Source organism: Exserohilum turcica, assembly GCF_000359705.1.
Source record: "Exserohilum turcica Et28A unplaced genomic scaffold SETTUscaffold_16, whole genome shotgun sequence".
Taxonomy (NCBI): Eukaryota; Fungi; Ascomycota; class Dothideomycetes; order Pleosporales; family Pleosporaceae; genus Exserohilum; species Exserohilum turcicum.
This window is the reverse complement of record NW_007359981.1, coordinates 126,590-144,152: the sequence shown is the minus strand read 5'-3', so window position 1 is coordinate 144,152 and position 17,563 is coordinate 126,590. Positions and strand designations below refer to the sequence as shown.

The window sequence follows — 17,563 nt, the reverse complement described above, 5'->3', positions numbered from 1 at the left end:
AATTGCTGGAGAGATCTCCCACAAGCTAAGATCCAAGATTGGATTGAGCGTATTCTTATACATATTCCAAAGATAATTGAGCTACAAGGTGGTAATGAGTATATAGAGGGGAGAGATAGGCGTTGTGTAGGAGAGCGGCCAGATTTCGGCTAAATTATTCTTGGCAGGACAAAACTTTTGTGAGGCACCTCCGTACCCATTGCTGGTTTTACCCACACCCACCGACATTCACCCTCTCCCTCACATCATCATCCACATCATCGTCATCATCATCACCCAACTTATCCTCCTCCTCCTCCTTCTTGCTTTTCCCCCTTTATTTCACAAGAAAAAAAAATCTAACTTTAACATCGCTGCTTTCCACACGAGTACATACTTGACGTGGCTTGTGACGGCAGTCGGCATCAGATTGGGCCTGGCCTGACTTGTCTTGTCTTGTCTTGTCGGCCGCGGATCTGCGCTCCTTTCTCGCATCCTTTTTTTTTGCGTACTCGTACTCGGAGTTTGAGCAACTCGCGCGTGTCCGAATCCTCAAACTGGCAGGTTTTTTTGGGGAGAGGGAGGCAAAGTGAAGGAAATAAAGAAAATAATTGAGGAAGAGAGAGAGGGAGAGATTGGAACAGGAACAGGAAAAGAGACGAAGGGTTTGCATAAAAGGATATATTGTTTGAAGAGGGAAGAGACAGGAAAGGACATATCAAGAGGACGAAACGAGTGGGGAGTTTGACTCATCTCACCGGTTTTTTTTGGGGGGGGGGATTTAATAACGGCTTCGAGGGTTAAAGTCGAGCTTGTTACTACTGCTTTTGTGGAACGCGTTCAGGAGTCCTGAGGTATCGCATCCTTCCTACCTCTATCCCGGCCTGTCTGTTTTCTTCCAGCCCTCCAGCCCTACCTCCCGTTCATCTGCCGTCCATCTCTACCTCACCACCTCTCTACTTCTATCCCGCCCGCCCCTTTTCTACCTCCCACCCAACCACCCTCACCACAACAATGGGCGTCTTCTACGAAACCATACCGGAATCCCTCATCCCATGGATCCAAGCCCAACACATGTTCTGCGTGGCCACGGCCCCCCTCTCAAGCGACGGCCACATCAACGTTTCGCCCAAGGGAGGCCAGAACTTTGGCGTCATTGACTAGCGCACGTTTTGGTACATGGATCTGACGGGCAGCGGGGCGGAAACATATGCGCATTTGAATGAGGAGGAGAACGGAAGGATTTGCGTCATGGTAAGTACTGTTCCACTTAGCCCAGTGCATCTATTCAAGTGCACAAGTCGTCGACACGTCAAGAGAAGCTAATGAGTGAGTAGTTCATGGCGTTTACCGGACCCCCCAGGATCGTCCGCCTCTGGGGTACAGGACGCGCACTGGAAAACGGGACTTCAGAATATACGTCCTTTGTGTCGGCGCACAAAGTCGAGACGCAGTTCCACACGCGCAGCATCATTGTCGTGGATATCCACCAGTGCGGCACGTCGTGCGGCTTCTCGGTCCCGTTCTACGACTTTGTCTCGCACCGAGACGTGCTGGACAAGCACTTTGCCAACAAGGAGAAGAAGTATCTGGCGGGCGACGAGGGCGAGAGCATGGAGCGGTACTGGGCGTGGAAGAGCCAGCGCAGCATCGATGGGCTGCCGGCCATGAAGCGCGGCGTCGAGTTTGCTGAGAAAAATGCCATCGCGCCGCTGAAGAAGATGGTCGGGCCGTATGCGCCTGAGAGGAGGGAGGCGAGGCCCGCGAGGCGCGAAACAGAGCCGTTGTATCTGATGCTGGTGCTGCTGCTCGGGATTGTCATGGGCGGGGCTATGGCGCTGAGTGTGGTGTCGCCTGAGAGGGTGCGCGCGCTGCAGGAGAAGGGGAGGGTGGTGGTGTGAGATTGTCTCTGACCCTATCACAGGACGTGGCCTGGGTTGTTAAGTCTCCATGTTGCTGGATTGTTGCGGGGGTTTCCCGTCTTGCTGGGATAGTTAGTCCATCTCTGTGGTGTAAGTAAGTGGTTGTAGGTAATGGGTTCGTTTTCTTGGACGAATATGCCACCGCTGCAGCGTGTCTTTCGAGAAGAGTGCAGTGAGACAGTCGCACCAGCAGGCTGGATGGGAGAGAGCAGTGGCAGGCAGTCGGAGAGGGAGGGGCGTTCCTCATGGCGGTCACGTGCTCCGCCTAGCAGAGAGCGACTGACATTTTTAGACGGCCCGCTGCGTTGGTGGCGGCGCTCAAGACAAGCTTATCCAACGCCCCCAACACAAGCTGCATCCATCGCTCATCCCATCCACGGCTCAGCCCATCCAAAACCCACCGCATCCGCATCCAGGATGGAACGCCTATCCCAAGGGAACCCTCCAACGTCGTGCCGCATTGATAGCCATGGCCGCGTCGGGCAATACGCCGTGGTGCAGGCGCCCCGTACGTTTGCGCGTGACGGGCGTGTGTCGACGTCGAAAACTAAGCAACGCTACTTGCAGTGGGCGGGGCGGGGCTGGAGATATGGTGTGTTGCCGTCACCGTACCCGCAGCGCCTAATACTACCCTGCCCTCGCTTTGGGATACGACTAGCTGGTTACCTCTGTCTCGGGAAGCGGGCGATGGGATCCAGTTACTCGCGCCTCGGCCGGCTCATTGGGCGGTGCTGCGAATAGGCGCGCTGGTGGTCGCACGCTGGTGGCGCGTCGTGCATTACCAGCGACGCGATTCGATTGCCATCGTCGTGGCAGGACGCTTTCCATGGCCATCAATCGACGCACTCGGCTCCGTCGCAGCTGGATATATACCCTCGACCGTTGGGCCCGTTGGTTGTGTCTGCATTCACAGCAACTATGGCGGCTGCTTCTCCACCGCCGGGCGATAAGGAAATTGCCTGGCCAACTGACGTCTGGACGGCCTCCAGGGCCTCAATCAAAACTTAATCTAAGCGGCCTGGCCATGGCCACCTTCTTCCAATCCCCAGCGTTTGCTCTATCACGGCCAACGCTCATGACGCCGCCCATGTGCCCGCTGCTGGCCATGGGTAAGCGCGAGATTCTCGAAACCGCCCTCCCGCACCATTCGGTGCATTGCCAAGACATGGCCTAGTCTGCAGTAAGCTGCAAGCTGCAACCCCATTGTATCAGCGGCGCGGGCTTCTGCTTGTGCTTCCACTTCTGGGTGGGTGCTGACACACTCTCCCGTTCCTTGTTCACGCCATCGCCATCAGCACCGCGGCTCGCCCATCTCGCGCATGCCGACTTTCCCAGTGCCCAGGTCTTGGGGGGACCCAGAGAATATTCCAAAATGCGGCGCCCGACGAACAACAGTGGAGTCCATGGCCCCCCCCTGCGATAGCCAGGCGAATTATAGCGCGGATGGTGTGCTTGGCCAGCTCGGCGGTACTGGCTAAGACCCCAAGCCTCCCGCCATTTTGTCTTGTCCACCGGCCAGAGCGATGGCGAGCGGCCCCGCTCGACGGTTGCTTTCTCGCCCTGTCTTATCCCAGGCGTGCAAGGCTGGCTCCAGCTGGGGGCAGAGATATGGCCCGCTGCCGACGCTGGTTGGACACGGCCCGGCGACGCCCCTCCGCAAGCAGCATGGCGGCTGATATCGCAGCATGGCCCGTCCAGCCATCTGGAGAGGCGTAGTAGCGGCGCTGGGCATTTCTTGGAGGACGTGGTAGCGGGGTAGCCGTCGCCTCAGTTAGGCAGGAGACAAGTCGAAGACATCCAACACTGGGCGCCACCGCACACTGTTATCTTGGACGGGGCAAGCCTTCTTGAGCTACTGCTTGCCAGTGGTGGTTAGCAACTTGGCGAGGCTTGAGCAGACCGAACTGCCTCGGCGATGCGGTGCAAAAACAGCTTCGTCGGCCAGCCATCACGCAAGCGCCAATTTCCCTCTTGGGAGTCCCATCCGTCGAGGCAAATGGCCTTGGGCTCGTGCAACCTCAGGCGGGCATTCCTGAGCTCGACATTGCGCCGCCCATCCCTGCTGCAGCGTGCCCGCCTTCCTGATTGAGCTGCCTCCCTCATGGAGCACGCCGCTGCGCCTATGGTTTGCGTGCTCTGTTAAATACACACGGCCTCGGTCGTGCTCGTCGATTTTTTTTCTCTCCCCAGGGACGTCGACCTCTTTCCTCGCAGCCTCTCCAGAAACCCTCTGTCCGTGGCTTGCTCTTCCGCCTTGTTTTACACTGCCCCGTCAACATGGCTGTTGGTGACGCCGGTGAAGTCGTGCGTACACCCCCTCTAGCAAATCAATTCCATTATACTAACATTCCCCCCAGCAAGCTGTAGGCTTGGACCCTGCCATGGTGGACGCTTCAGGCGACCCCACGCGCGCCCACCCCGAACTTCACACTGCTGGTGCGCCCGCCTACCTTCACTCCGAGGGCAAGGCCACGCTCCAGGAGGCCTACCTCTCAGAGGCAGATGACTTCCCCACCGACGAGGAGCTCGCTACTCTGCCCCGTGTCCCTGCCAAGATCCCGTGGAAAATCTACACTGTAAGACATTGCCCGCGCCCACTGCCCGTGGACAGCCATGCTAACCAACGCTAGATTGCCTTTGTCGAATTGGTCGAGCGTATGAGTTACTATGGCACTATCGCTGTCTACTCCAACTTCATTGCTAAGCCGCTCACCACTCCCACTGGCGCTGCTCTCCACCCCAGCGATGCTGAGGCCCAGCCCGGTGCCCTGAACATGGGCAAGCAGGTTGCCTTCAGTCTGACTACCTTCAACGCCTTCTGGGTCTACGTCTGCCCGCTGTTTGGTGCCTGGATTGCCGACACGTACCTGGGTCGCTTCAAGACGATTCTCTACTCGGTCCTTGTTGCTGAAATCGGTCACCTTATCCTCGTCGCCTCGGCTGCTCCCTCGGTCATCAAGCACTCCAACACTTCGCTCGGTGTCTTCATTCTCGGTCTCATCATCATGGGTCTGGGAACTGGAACATTCAAGCCCAACATTGCGCCCCTCATTGCCGAGCAGGTTCCTCAGGAGAAGATGCGTGTCGAGACCCGCGGCACCAAGCGCGTCATTGTCGACCCGGCCGTCACCACCACCCGCATTTACAACTGGTTCTACTTCTTCATCAACATTGGTGCCCTCGTCGGCCAGATCAGCATGGTTTACGCTGAAAGATACGTGGGCTTTTGGCTCGCGTACCTGATTCCCACCGTCATGTTCGTCATTGCGCTGCCCGTGCTCATCTTCTGCAAGAAGTTCTACATTCTCCGCCCCCCGAGCGGCAACGTCATGGGCCCTGCGTTCAAGCTCCTGTTCAAGGCTCTTGGGAACGGCATGAGCGTCAACCCCGTCAAGACGTGGAAGAACTGGAACTCGGGCACCATGTGGGACTCTGTCAAGCCGTCCACCCTGGGTGCCAACAAGCCCAGCTGGTACAACTTTGACGACGCCTGGGTCAGCGAGGTTGCCCGTGGTTTCGGCGCTTGCTCCGTCTTCTTCTGGGTGCCCATCTTCTGGCTGGCCTACCGTCAGATGGACTCCAACCTGACTCAGATGTGCGCCACCATGAAGCTCGGTGGTGTCCCCAACGACATTCTGTCCAACCTTGACCCCATTGCTATTATCATCATTGTAAGTTTCTCGCCTTCTAACACGTCAATTCTTGCTAACCGTCTCAGGTGCCCATCATGGACAGTGTCTTCTACCCCTTCCTCCGCAAGCGCGGCATCCGCTTCACCCCCATCAAGAAGATCACCGCTGGTTTCATCCTCGGTGCCTTTGCCATGGTCTGGGCCGCCGTCCTCCAGCACTACATCTACAAGACCTCTGGCTACTACGAGACCCACGACCCCGACTACAAGACGGACATTTCCGTCTGGGCCGTTACCGGAGTCTACGTCCTGATTGCCATTTCTGAGATCTTCGCCTCGGTCACCACCCTCGAGTACGCCTTCACCAAGGCGCCCAAGAACATGCGTTCGCTCGTCCAATCCGTTCAGCTCTTCACCACGGCCTTTTCCGCTGCCCTCGCCCAGGCCTTCACCCCGCTCACCGCCGACCCCCACATCACGTGGAACTACGGCAGTGTCGCCATCATCTCCTTCGCCACCGGTATCATGTTCCACTTTGTATACCGCAGCATGGACAAGCAGGAAGACGCCCTCAACTTGCTTCCTACCGGTCACATTGGCACCGAGGAGCAAGCCGCCGATCTCGAGCACCGCCAGAGCATCAACGAGGAGCGTCGTGCTGCTGCTACTACTACTACTACTGCGCATGCTGAGAAGATGTAAAGTTGTGTGATTGTGTTTGCATTGCATATACTTTGTGTTGTCGCGAAATGACGATATATACCCCACCCCTTTTGTCATTGTTGTTGTCATGGTCATGTGTGGATGAATTGTGTTGGAAGTGGATAATTAATGACGAATGATTTTGAATATCAAAAAAAAATTTCCACATCTGTCTAAACTTGACTTGTGTGTGTGTGTGTGTGTGTGTGTTTCATCCCATGGTTTTGATGTGCAAATGTTTGTGCTGATTGTTGCGGTGTTGTGGGTGAGCATGTCGTTCGTGCTATGTATCTTGATTTGGTCCATGGGCTGCTGGTACTTGTACATGACGCAGGTAGATGTGTGCTGGATGACTTGTATTGCTATTCTATTCTATTCGAGTCCTAGCTTGTTGATCTATCTATCTATCTATCTATCTGTCTGTTTACCTGTCTGTTTACCTGTCTGTCTGTCTGTTTACCTGTCTATTAATCGTAATCGATATATACACAAATAACCCATTGTCCTTTCTTCTTCTTCTTACATCTTATCTTTCTTCCTCCCTTTTGTTTCGGTTTGGAGTTTTCTAGAATGGTTCACATACGTACATATCTACATATGCTCTTTTGTATGCATGTATGTATGTATATATGTATACATGTATGTATGCGTGTAATTCACGTGCGTGCGGTATATACATACATCTAAGTAGTGGAACAAAAAAAAAACACACACACACACACACACACACACACACAAACAACATTTATTCCAACTAGTTACAGTAAATAACGTAATTTCTTCTTATACTTGCCACACACATTCCCGACTTAAATACACATGCGTCAATCCCCCCTTAATTACTAGCCGTGCATTGTATCTACCTACCTCGTGGCCATGACCTCCTCCAACCACGGATACACAGTCGCATTCGCCTCAGGGTACCCCATATGCGGACGACCAGTTACAAAGCGCATTTCCTTGGGCCGCCCGTATTCCGCTAGTAACATGCTATCTTCGACGGGCATGCAGCCGTCCAGCACGCCGTTGATCAGCAAGAGCCTGCAACTCTGCAGGCCCATGGCGACGACAGGCACGCCGGGCTGTGTGGAAGAAATGAGACTGAAGTCGTCCTGGCATTTTTCCTGCAGCTCGGAAAAGGAGGCGTAGCCGTATTTCTGCGTGTAGGCGACTTCGAGACCGAAGGGGTACTCGTGCTTGGCGAGCTGCGAGAGCCACTCGCGCCCAATGTAGTGGTGTGTTCCCGCGCCGTGGCCTACGCTGCCGAGGAGCTGCGTGGCGTGTGTGTGCGCGGCGCGGATGGCATAGTAGCCGCCTGCGCTGAGGCCCCATGCAATCACCTTGGCGGCGTCGAGAGAAGGCGTGTCGGCGATCCACGCGAGGATGCTGCTGAAGAGGCGGTCCGGAGAGAGTGCATCGCGCTTGTTGGCTGGACAATCGACCGTCGTGCCGGGGATGTCGCAGATGACGGTTGCCCAGCCGCGGTTGACGTGTTCCTGGGTGCGCTCCGTGTTGTCTGGGCGGTGGCCGTCGAGGCCTGTCATGAGGAGAATGGTGGGGAACGGGCCTGGGCCAGCGGGTTTCCGCATGTACAGCGGGATTTTGTCGCCGTCGCCGTTGGACGCGTGCGTGTGGGGAACTATGACTTCCTCGATGGGCTGCTCCCAGAGCTGCGCACCCTGGAGATAGACCTTCTTTTGCTCCTCAAAGGCTTTCTTCTTGAGATCCGTGCTAATGTAGGGAAAGCGGGCGAGTCGGTAGACGGCATTGGCGTTGAGATATAGCTTCTTTGCGGCTTCCTTGTCCTTGCTCTCCATGTCCTCTGCCTCTTTGGCGAGCCGCTGGGCGGTTGGTAGAAAGGCATTCGTGTATGCGTCGTCATATGGATCGTTGATGTTGTTGTCGATGAGGTGCTGGAAAATGGATTCAAAGTCTTGGAATTTGCCGTCGTGAAACGGATAGACGCCTTTGGTGCAGGGAAATTTCCAGCGTTGCTCCCATAGTTTCTGTATACTGCCGCGGTGGCCGTACTCTTTGGTGAAGAGGTCACCGAGAATCCAGTTTCCGTCTGGCATAATGTGTATTGTGTGATAGGCTGAAAAGCAGAATGACGCAGTAGTACCACAAAGTTGCGTGTAGTCATGACCGTTGTATATACTACCGTTTTCGGAATTAGTGGGGCCGAGTTGGATCAACACGGTCCGGACGGGCCCCCAAACGGGTTCGCAGATGCCCTGCAGAAAGTCTTGGACGTTACAAGTCACTATAGTCTAGTGTGGGGTGGAAGGTCCCTGGCATTCTAGACCGTCCCAGTCTATTGAATATCTTCATCCCCCTCTTCAGCCTTGCGCTGCACATACTCCCTCAACACCTGTACAAGCTTTGCTCTACCGTCCTTCCTCTCGAATACTTGTGCATGGTCCGCTGTAGGCCACCACAACGTCTCTATGCCGTGTCCCTTCCAGTCAAAGTCTTTCCAGCTGCGATCCTCCCCTTTGAGGTCTGCATTGTGCAGGTACTTCGCTACTGTCTCACTGTCGACAATGAGATCACGGCCGCTGAGGCTTACAGTCACGTCGCGGCCCCGCAAGTCCTCTTTCCAGAGAATGTTCTGCGCCCAGAAGAAGTGGCGCGCTAGTGTATATGCAACCATCATGTCGGTTGACGCAAAGTAGTATAGCTGATGCTCATTGGCTGTGCGGGGCTGACGTGCTGTGAAGTTGTATGCGACGTCCGGGAGGTGCAGAAGGAATGTGACTGGGTCAATGAGGACCATGGGGCCAATCTTTGCGGCCGTGGCCGGGTTCTGGATAAGGTGAGTGGATATCACGGACCCATACGAGTGGCTGGCCAGAACGACTTTGTCGAAGCCATGGCGCTCGAGGATCATGTTGATCTGGCGGCACATTTCGTCTCTGCTGGGCATGGGTTCGGCGATGCGGAAGCTAACGGGCATAATCTCGATTGCAATGACGCCCACTTGACCGTCGTGCGGGGCCAGAGGATCGTGCTTGTTGATCTCCTTGAGGAACTCGACATATGGGTGCAGCCCGATGCCAATCCCATGTATGAAGAGCACGGGCAGGCGCGTCGACGATGTATGGGGCCTGTACCAGTAGCTCAGGCTTGAGGCGACTGAGAGGTTGCGTGTAGTCAGGCTGGCGAGGCGCGGCGGAAATATGGCCAGCGCGGAGCGCATGTGGGTGCGAAAGAGCATGAAGCCGGCGCAGCGCAGGCGAATGGCGGTGATGCTATCTACCAGCATTACAATCTGACACGGTCAGCATTGCATCCATGTACCAGGCAGCACACATACCATATACCACAAAAAGGGCCGGTGCGCCATGTTGACCTGGTCAATGGTCGGGCGCAGGCTCTTTGCACTCCCCATGCCGGGCATCAACTTCCTCCCCAGCATCGTCTCTATCCCGTCGGCATATTCGTTCAGCTCGTCGTCCTCTGCCTGGCTCTGTTCGGGATGTGCCAGTCTCCTCTTCATACGCTCATCATCGCTTTCGCTGCCGCGATTCAACAACGCCCACGCGAAGAAGTCGCGCACATTCTCGCGCCGCACCTCGCCAGGCCGCGCGCCCAGGAACCATCTGCTGACATAGTACTCGGGGTGGGGGATCTTGTCCCAGCACCGCCAGAACAGCTCTTTTCTCTCCTCGTGGGGGAGGGGCGGGGGATGTTGCGCCGAGGCCTGCAGCGAGCGCTTGCGGGGCACGTAGACCAGCAGCCAAAAGGCCGTCTCGACGGAGCTCCACACGAGCAGAAAGCGGCGGAAGGCGTTGTGAGGGGGCTCGGCGATGCTGAAAGACACCCAGAAGATGCTAAAGGGCGTAATGGCGCGCAGGCCCAAGATGCACGTCTGGATGAACAGGTACTTTGGGATCGTGTGGTCGATCATGATGGCAGCAGGCGTGTGGTTCTGGTGTCTGCTCGCAAATCATCCGCGGTCCCGCGCGAAGACGACGTCGAGGCGTGAAGTGTCGCCTACATGGTGGCTGTTGCAGTAAGGAACCGACGGGGGCTGCGCCGCCGAAAACCCCGATGACGCAGCTGCCGCGACGACTCTTGTTAGTCAGCATCACTTGGCTACTTGACCACTTCACCCACTTCACCCACTTCACCCATCACAGTCCCTGCAGCCAGCACTTCATCGTCCAGAGCACCAAACCATGTATTCCAATTAGACTAAGCCAACGCCCTCAGTGTACGCCACCTCGCCCGTCTACCCTCTGCAAGGCCGCATAGCTCCTCCCCGCTACACCTAGCCCACCAACCCCGATGCAACGCTAAGCCCCCTGCTCCGAAGAGTCCTCGGATTCACCGTGTGACCCATCGCCACCACGTGAACCACGACCAGCCGCGCCATTACTCAGTCCTCCCCTGTTGCTGCCGTTGGTAGTGTGTCCTCCACGCGTGGTGGCGGTGGAGCCCCGACCGCCCGACTGCTTCGCAGGCACAGCTGGAACAGACGGAAGAGAAGGACGACCGCCTCGACTACGCGTGGGCGGCTTTGGTTGTGCCTTTTTAACAGCTCGCGCCTCTGCATCCTTCTCGCGCCTCAGGTTTGCCTTTGCTTGAGCAATGCAAAGGCAGTGTGCCGTGATGTGCTCCTCACCAGGCTCCAGTTCGCACTCGTTCTCCTCGCACTCGTCGCAGTGAAGGTCTTTTGCTGTACAGGCTGCCTTCATATGTCCCGCCTTGCCGCATCTCCAACAGTACTCTGCGACGCCTCCGATGGGCGTAAAGTTGGCGACGCTGTACTCCTCGAGATCTTCAGCTACTTCTACCATGGGCTTTGCGTGGCGTGTGCATGCATGCCCGTGGAGCGCTATCTGAAAGGCGGCGATCAGAGTGCGACCCGCGTCGTTAGCCGCAGTGTGGGGATCACTATGCTCGAACCACAGATGACCGACGAGTTGCCGCAATCCGATTTGCTCGTTGTGCTTACCAATCCAGAACATCTTGTCGCGCGCAAGTACCTGTGTGTCGATGTACCGGATCACCGTGCCAATCGGATCCATGTCGAACGCTATCGCTTTGTGCTTGAGGTTGTTCTTGTCGTGGCCGACATCGTGGCCCAGGACCACGATGGGATGGTTTCCTGTCAAACCGGGAACGTCCTTGATGGGCTGCACAAACAAATCGTGCATGATCTGGCGTGCTTCCGCGAAGGTGACAAAGCGCCCTTGGCCAAACCGATTGCCGTCTACTCCACGCGAGTGTGGGTTTCCGTTTGGGAGGTGTGATGTCTCGATCAAGCGCAACAGGTAGAACTTGACCTGCTGCATCAGACGCTCACCACGGGGACCCAAGTCGCCCTTTTCCCTAAGCCGTAATATGTCTTGCTGTCTAAATGTTGCGATGCCAACCTCCGTCGTCTCATCCGTGTTGTTCGACCAATGCTCACAATCCAAGCACACCAAAATAATGTGCCTCGCTGCCTCCTCCGCAAAATCAGGAATATCGGGGATGCGGTTACCTCCAATGCAATGGTGAAAGACGTCAAGGTCTGTTGCTTTCTTGAAGCAACCTTCGAGGGCGATGATGATACGGTCCCGTTTATCCTGGACAGGAGCTGGAGCGGGCGCTGGAGCGGGCGCCGGTGCTGGTGCTGGTGCTGCAGCTGGAGTGGGAGCTGGTACTGCAACTGGAGTGGGGGCAGGAGTACGAGTACGAGCTCGAGCTGGCGTACGAGCTGGCGTACGAGCTGGCGTACGAGCTGGCGTACGATCTGGGGCTGGAGCTGGAATTGCCAGCAGAAAAGGCATGTATTCAAGATTATCAGACATATTGCATAATATAAAATCTGCGGCAGGTTTAGATTCGTCTCGAAAACAGCCGACAAAAGGAGAGCAGGATATGATGCGCCGGTATACTGACCGAGTAGATCTCTCTATGCAAAATCTGTTGCGAATGTTAGATTCGTCCAAGAAAGAGAGTTGCATATCATCCCGTCGTTATACTGACCTGGACCTAGCTTGCAAATTGGGTTGGAGAAAAGGCAACTGGAACTGAGAAGCTTTTTCAAAGGTCAGCGTAAGAATATGAGCAAATAACGTTGGCAGGTTCTAGAAAAAAGTGAAGACCAAATCGGTTAAGCAAACGCAAGCCCGCAGCGCAGGGTGATGGTGAAGGTGAAAGCTCAAGCGTCTGCGGATGTCCAGGAGCGGAAGCAATCAGCTGGGGCTACCAACAGGTGATTCGGACAGAAAAGAGGTATAAGACTTACGGGTTTGGAGTGACACAGTATTGGCCTCCAGGGTCTCTGCTCCTCTGCTCCATGAGCGGGCCTTCGTTCCTTTTATACTGCGCTCCCCTTGGCAATGAAGCGGCCTCAAGGCACCAGCTCCAAATCCTCTAGGACAATACCACGGTACTTGGCAATTTTTATTCGCAATTCCAACATAGCGGTAGGATTTCCAGAGTCGCAATTGCCAGGAACAACCCTACACAGAATGTTACGCGCGAGTTGGATGCCACAATATGATGGAAACGATGAGTAATAGTGCCTACGAACATGAAATTCAATCGGTGCTTTATCAAATACGCGAAGAACCAGCTGCTATTTCATAGACAGTCGGGCTTGCTTCCCTTGGAGAAGAGACCAGCAACCAACGCCCAACCCACGGGGAGTGACTACCATGAAAGCACCAATTGGCTCTTGGGTTTGCGTGTGGAAATCGACCAGACAATTCCGAATGCCCGCTCATATCCTACTCCGCTTGAAATCGCCATGAAGCACACCAGATGCACAAGTCTACGAGATGATCAAGACTGATTCGTGGGAGCAGTCGAATAAATGCCTTTTGGAGACATACATGTCAGAGGGAATCAATCACACGAGGCCATTAAAGACAAAATCCAGCCACGTTCAAGAATGTTGCAAACGTGGAGCTCTATGTACAATATAGGTAGAGGATACCAAGATATGACCCTAGCTGACTTTTCGGCCATGGGTGATAGGCTGCACCGACGCGAGGGAACCGAGTATCCCCCACAACACAAAATAATTCCAGGAGATGGATTTTTGAATCCAGCGCGAAAAGAACTTGCGGTGTAGGTTCACAGAGTGCCAGGAAGTTACGCTTTCTCGCCCACTGCGCTCGTTATGCGTGTGGCGATCACGTTCCATTCACTACGCGAACTTCCTGATGTCTCTGAGCATTCACAACGATCACACGATGCCCCTGATGGATACATATGCATTTTCTCCCGGCCTATTCATTGAGTACCATCGATTCATGCAACCGGAAATAGGTGGTTGAATTCAATCGCAGTCATCCGATAACTTCTTCGGCAAGATCACCAGCTTCCTCTATCCTTGGTGGGACCAGCAGCACAACATGGACCTGCTCCGCTCAATCAAATCATACGCTAGAGGCTTGAAAGAGAACTCGGAAAAGAAGAAGAACAAGTTCACACCAAAAAAGGGGGGTTCGGTGTTAAATCAAAATGGCCCCGTGTGGTTGGATGAGGACTCAAACGTTTTCCCCATGCCACCGCCTTCGGTACGTATGCAGGAAGTCGCCCAATTCTTCAACAGGATGAGTCATACAGACATCCTCGAATACTGTCTAGGGTTCGACAAGCCCAACGCACCAGCGCTCGCCGAGCACGTCTTACTCATTGCACTGGAATGCGATCACTTGCGTCAAGAGCCGTACTACCTGCTAGATATCGGCGCGCACACTGTCAAACGCAAAGATGCGCAGAGCTTGATTGAAGAACCCGGTGCACACAGCCTCAACATCCTTCGCAACATCTCATACCACCACATATGCGTCAAGGACAATGCACGTTATGTGAATCGGCTGGGCCGTGCCTCGCACTCCGAGTTCACCCGCTTCGGCCGTACTCGTTACGTTGAGGTGTCAGAAATCAAGGAGATACTGGAGGACTTGCTGCACCAGCCCATCGATGACATTTTGCCGGATATCAAGAACAGCCCTGCAGCCGCTGCATATCCAGCGCCTGGTCCCCGTCCCATTGTCATCCTCAACGCAGATGACTCGCAGCAGCAGCTACTAGCCCGTACTTTCCAGACGGAGCCTTTGGTCTGGGAGAACGTCGTAGCGACCATCAACACGCGCCAAATCGCCCGCGAGAAAGCCCTCGAGTGGCGCGGCCAAGATTCCTCGTTGCGCCAGCTACTCAACACTTTCGGCATCGAGTGCCCCTTTGGATGCAGTTCTTCCGATTCCCTTGCGTATGCGCTCATTGCGGCTGTGCAGATGGTGATGCGGCCCAAGATGCTACTTGCGAGAGAGACTATGCGGTCGGTTGTCAATGTCGTGATGCTGCACAGTCAGTGCCATGTTCCCGAGTGGGGCAACGAGCTCTACTGTACGTGCTGTGGATCAGAACAGCATCGACGTACACGGTGTGTGAAGCTGATGGTTGCAAGGGGGTGCTACAAGTGTAGGAAGGCAAGGAGGTTTGGCTTGGAGGTGGGCCATGTCGCTGACATGTGCCCCTGGGACTAGGCTGAGCCTTGGTCAGTGACAGTTGGTGGCTGAGGATATTCTGTTTTTCAAATACAAACGAATAGAATAGTCTATATGAACAAACTGCAATCATAATCATCATGTCTGCACATGTCCAGTATCAATTGTGTGTGGCCTTGGTGGGCTGAGACGCTGCATGTTCGGGATGAGGTCATGGCTACCGAGCCACGTGTGGCGGCTGAAACCGCCCGCCCTCCCCTTCCGCTCTGTCACACATGTCACCTACCCTCTACCATTTTTTTCACGCTCGCCACAACCCAGTAACCCCCGAACCCATTCAGAGACGGCTCGAATTCCCTTGGATGTTCCTATCGCGCTGGCTGTAGGTTAGCGGCTCCACACGTAGTCTTTCCCCGCATCCCACCTAGTCAGGCCATCTCCACGTGTTCGCGGCTTGAATCCTCCAAGTACCGCTCTGCTACACGCCCTTGACTCTCCCCAGCATTGATTCCACACCAATGTCAGGCAATTTGACTAACGGCGACAGCGGAGGCGCTACCGCTCCCTGCGATCGGTTGAGTAACTTGCCCGATGAACTGCTGCTCCACATCTTCGAGGCGGTTGGCCACAATGCCAGGCGCGACCTCTGCAACGTGTCGCGCGTCAACAAGAAATGCCACCGCCTGAGTGACGCCGTCCTGTACAAGAGCATTCTTTTCGAGACGCCCGAATTCCATCTTACCTTTAGCGAGTCGCTGAGCCGCCGCCCGCGTCGTGGCTCTGCCATTGTCGAAGTCAAGCTCGCCTATCCCTCCTCGGAGCTATCAGAGCTGGCTCTCGATGCGCCAGTCCATGGCTCGTATCTCGACCCCAAGCGCTCAGACAGCCTTTCGCGAACCCTGTCCATCATGTCAAATTTGGAAAAGTTGGATATTTCCGTACCAGACGTGCTGCTGCATGGCATCGGTACCCTGTTCAACGGCCCCTTCGATCTCACCTGCTTGAAGACGTGCTCGTTATTCTACCAATGCGCCAACGATGCATACTGGGACCTCCGCGAAAACATACACATTTTTGCGCACCCGACTCTTGAGTCTCTGACTATCCGACGAGCCAAGCTAGACGAGAAGGGCTTTGACCACATTGAGCGGCCCCACCAGACAGCCCTGAAGCAACTTCATCTGATCGAGTGCGATATCAACGATGATTCCCTTGGAGATCTCCTTGAACTGCCTGAGGCACTGGAAGAGTTTGTTATGACGCAGACCGAAGAGCCAGAGCCCGAGTTGGAGGAGAGTTCGGACAATGTTGGCGACTACATTCTGGCCGCACAATCGCAAGCCGAGTTTTTGAAGGGTATCACCATCGACCACCCAACACTTACTGGACGCAAGGTACTACGAATGAGAGATTTTGCCGCACTAAAGACCTTGCGCCTAAACTGGGACTACCAACTCTTTGGCAAATCGTCCAAGAAACCGCGTCTTCACTCAGTCGGACTGCCGCCACTCATGGAGACACTGGAGTTTTTCAACGAGCTAGGAAGCGATGCCGAAGTAACGGATCTCCTGCTGGCGACCATTGAGCAGAAAGATATTGTTGCTAGGAATTGGAAGAAGATGGTAGTAGTCGAGGGTGACGACGGAGTGTCGAGAGAGATCAAGGATGCGTGCAAGGGAGCGGGGCTCCAATTAGACATTATCGGGGCATTGGACGAAGAATCCGAGGATGAATCTGATGGAGACGAGGAATCAAATGGGGAAGATGGATCAGATGAGGATGATGAATCGGATGAGGACAGCGAATAGGCTGGATGAAGATTTCGGACCAAGACATGACGTGTCGCCAAAGATGCAAGGCTACGAAAAGCAAAACCTGATACCCCGGACGCGAACAAAAGCAACACGAGTAGAAAACTCCGAGGCAACAACGAGAATGACAGCTCGGCATACGCATACCTGGTAAATACCTTTGAAGCCACGTAACTCGATGATGACGAACGAGCGTAAGCGACAAACGTCGGCGGGGGACTTTTGTCACAGGCCAGGCCCCAACGAGTCTATGGGTCTTTACAAGGGAGACAAGTCTCACACTTGGATTGTTACAGGCGATACAACACGACAAATTCCCCACCGCCAAACACCTTGTCATCTCACATGCTCCACACAGCAGCTCGTCAGCACTCTCACACACCCCAATAACCAGCCTTTCAACCCATTCCTTTGCCACGCTCGTCCCTAGACTATTAGATCAGGCGACATAAAAATCGCCGTTTAGAACACAGATAGATGATCGCTAGTGCTTCCTCACACACACACATCCATCCATCCATCCCATCCATCCCATCCATTCATAGCAAAAACACACAGTATACAAATCACAAACAAACAATAAAGATACCCAGATACGGATACCTAGTCTCGCATCGTGCGTCTTTCAGCATCTGGACATACTCACATAATAACGATAATACATACTACCGCAGAACAAGTGTATACCGTCCCCTGACCACAATCACACCCTTGTTCTTCTTACCCATCCCCTTCCCCCTTCGTCCCACTCTTCTCACATGACTTCCTCCCACATCCTCCTTCTTCTTCTTCTTGTTCTTCTTGTGCGTCTTGCTCGACTCCGTCTTCGCTTTCCCGTCTTTCCACCCGGCTATGTACATCCACATGTGGCGTAGCAGACACAGCAGTACCATGGCGATGCTGTCGGCTTTGAGCTTCACGTGCGTTGAGGGTATGTAGGAGAATGTGGGGAGGGGGAGGGGGAGGGGGATGGTGAGGAAGGGTGAGGTGGTTGTGGTTGTTGTGATTGGTGGTGGTGGTTGTGCATCCATTTTTGGGGGTTTCTCTGGGATTGAATGGATT

The 17,563-nt window shown here is 54.7% G+C and overlaps 7 protein-coding genes across 7 annotated transcripts; 4 read left to right on the top strand and 3 right to left on the bottom strand.

Moving 5' to 3' along the window:
* Positions 1-993: 993 nt before the first annotated feature.
* Positions 994-1,945, top strand: SETTUDRAFT_46875 (uncharacterized protein; the record flags this gene model as incomplete). The annotated part of the gene is made up of 2 exons (XM_008025933.1): positions 994-1,131; positions 1,317-1,945. 2 exons carry the CDS (start codon positions 994-996, stop codon positions 1,878-1,880), a joined length of 702 nt encoding a protein of 233 aa, XP_008024124.1. The 3' UTR covers positions 1,881-1,945.
* Positions 1,946-4,095: 2,150 nt separating this feature from the next.
* SETTUDRAFT_46874 (uncharacterized protein) lies at positions 4,096-6,401 on the top strand. Its single transcript, XM_008025932.1, has 4 exons — positions 4,096-4,205; positions 4,259-4,477; positions 4,532-5,572; positions 5,620-6,401. Exons 1-4 carry the CDS (start codon positions 4,179-4,181, stop codon positions 6,232-6,234), a joined length of 1,902 nt encoding a protein of 633 aa, XP_008024123.1. The 5' UTR covers positions 4,096-4,178; the 3' UTR covers positions 6,235-6,401.
* A 696-nt stretch (positions 6,402-7,097) lies between these two features.
* On the bottom strand, positions 7,098-8,309 carry SETTUDRAFT_108225 (uncharacterized protein; the record flags this gene model as incomplete). Its single annotated transcript, XM_008025975.1, has 1 exon — positions 7,098-8,309. The coding sequence occupies one exon, from the start codon at positions 8,307-8,309 to the stop codon at positions 7,098-7,100; it is 1,212 nt and encodes a 403-aa protein (XP_008024166.1).
* A 239-nt stretch (positions 8,310-8,548) lies between these two features.
* Positions 8,549-10,144, bottom strand: SETTUDRAFT_38754 (uncharacterized protein; the record flags this gene model as incomplete). Its single annotated transcript, XM_008025891.1, has 2 exons — positions 8,549-9,505; positions 9,551-10,144. The coding sequence occupies 2 exons, from the start codon at positions 10,142-10,144 to the stop codon at positions 8,549-8,551; spliced, it is 1,551 nt and encodes a 516-aa protein (XP_008024082.1).
* A 580-nt stretch (positions 10,145-10,724) lies between these two features.
* Positions 10,725-11,786, bottom strand: SETTUDRAFT_64942 (uncharacterized protein; the record flags this gene model as incomplete). Its single annotated transcript, XM_008025952.1, has 1 exon — positions 10,725-11,786. A coding segment is annotated over one exon (1,062 nt), but the record flags the coding sequence as incomplete, so codon positions are not given.
* Positions 11,787-13,739: 1,953 nt separating this feature from the next.
* Positions 13,740-14,729, top strand: SETTUDRAFT_107868 (uncharacterized protein; the record flags this gene model as incomplete). The annotated part of the gene is made up of 1 exon (XM_008025974.1): positions 13,740-14,729. The coding sequence occupies one exon, from the start codon at positions 13,740-13,742 to the stop codon at positions 14,727-14,729; it is 990 nt and encodes a 329-aa protein (XP_008024165.1).
* Positions 14,730-15,208: 479 nt separating this feature from the next.
* On the top strand, positions 15,209-16,498 carry SETTUDRAFT_108206 (uncharacterized protein; the record flags this gene model as incomplete). Its single annotated transcript, XM_008025973.1, has 1 exon — positions 15,209-16,498. One exon carries the CDS (start codon positions 15,209-15,211, stop codon positions 16,496-16,498), a length of 1,290 nt encoding a protein of 429 aa, XP_008024164.1.
* Between the last annotated feature and the right edge of the window lie 1,065 nt (positions 16,499-17,563).

Excerpts from the sequence above, each read along its gene's own strand:
- SETTUDRAFT_46874 (XM_008025932.1), top strand. The coding sequence starts at position 4,179 with ATGGCTGTTGGTGACGCCGGTGAAGTC. Across the intron at positions 4,206-4,258 it reads TTGGTGACGCCGGTGAAGTC|CAAGCTGTAGGCTTGGACCC; the intron begins GTGCGTACACCC and ends CATTCCCCCCAG. Across the intron at positions 4,478-4,531 it reads TCCCGTGGAAAATCTACACT|ATTGCCTTTGTCGAATTGGT; the intron begins GTAAGACATTGC and ends AACCAACGCTAG.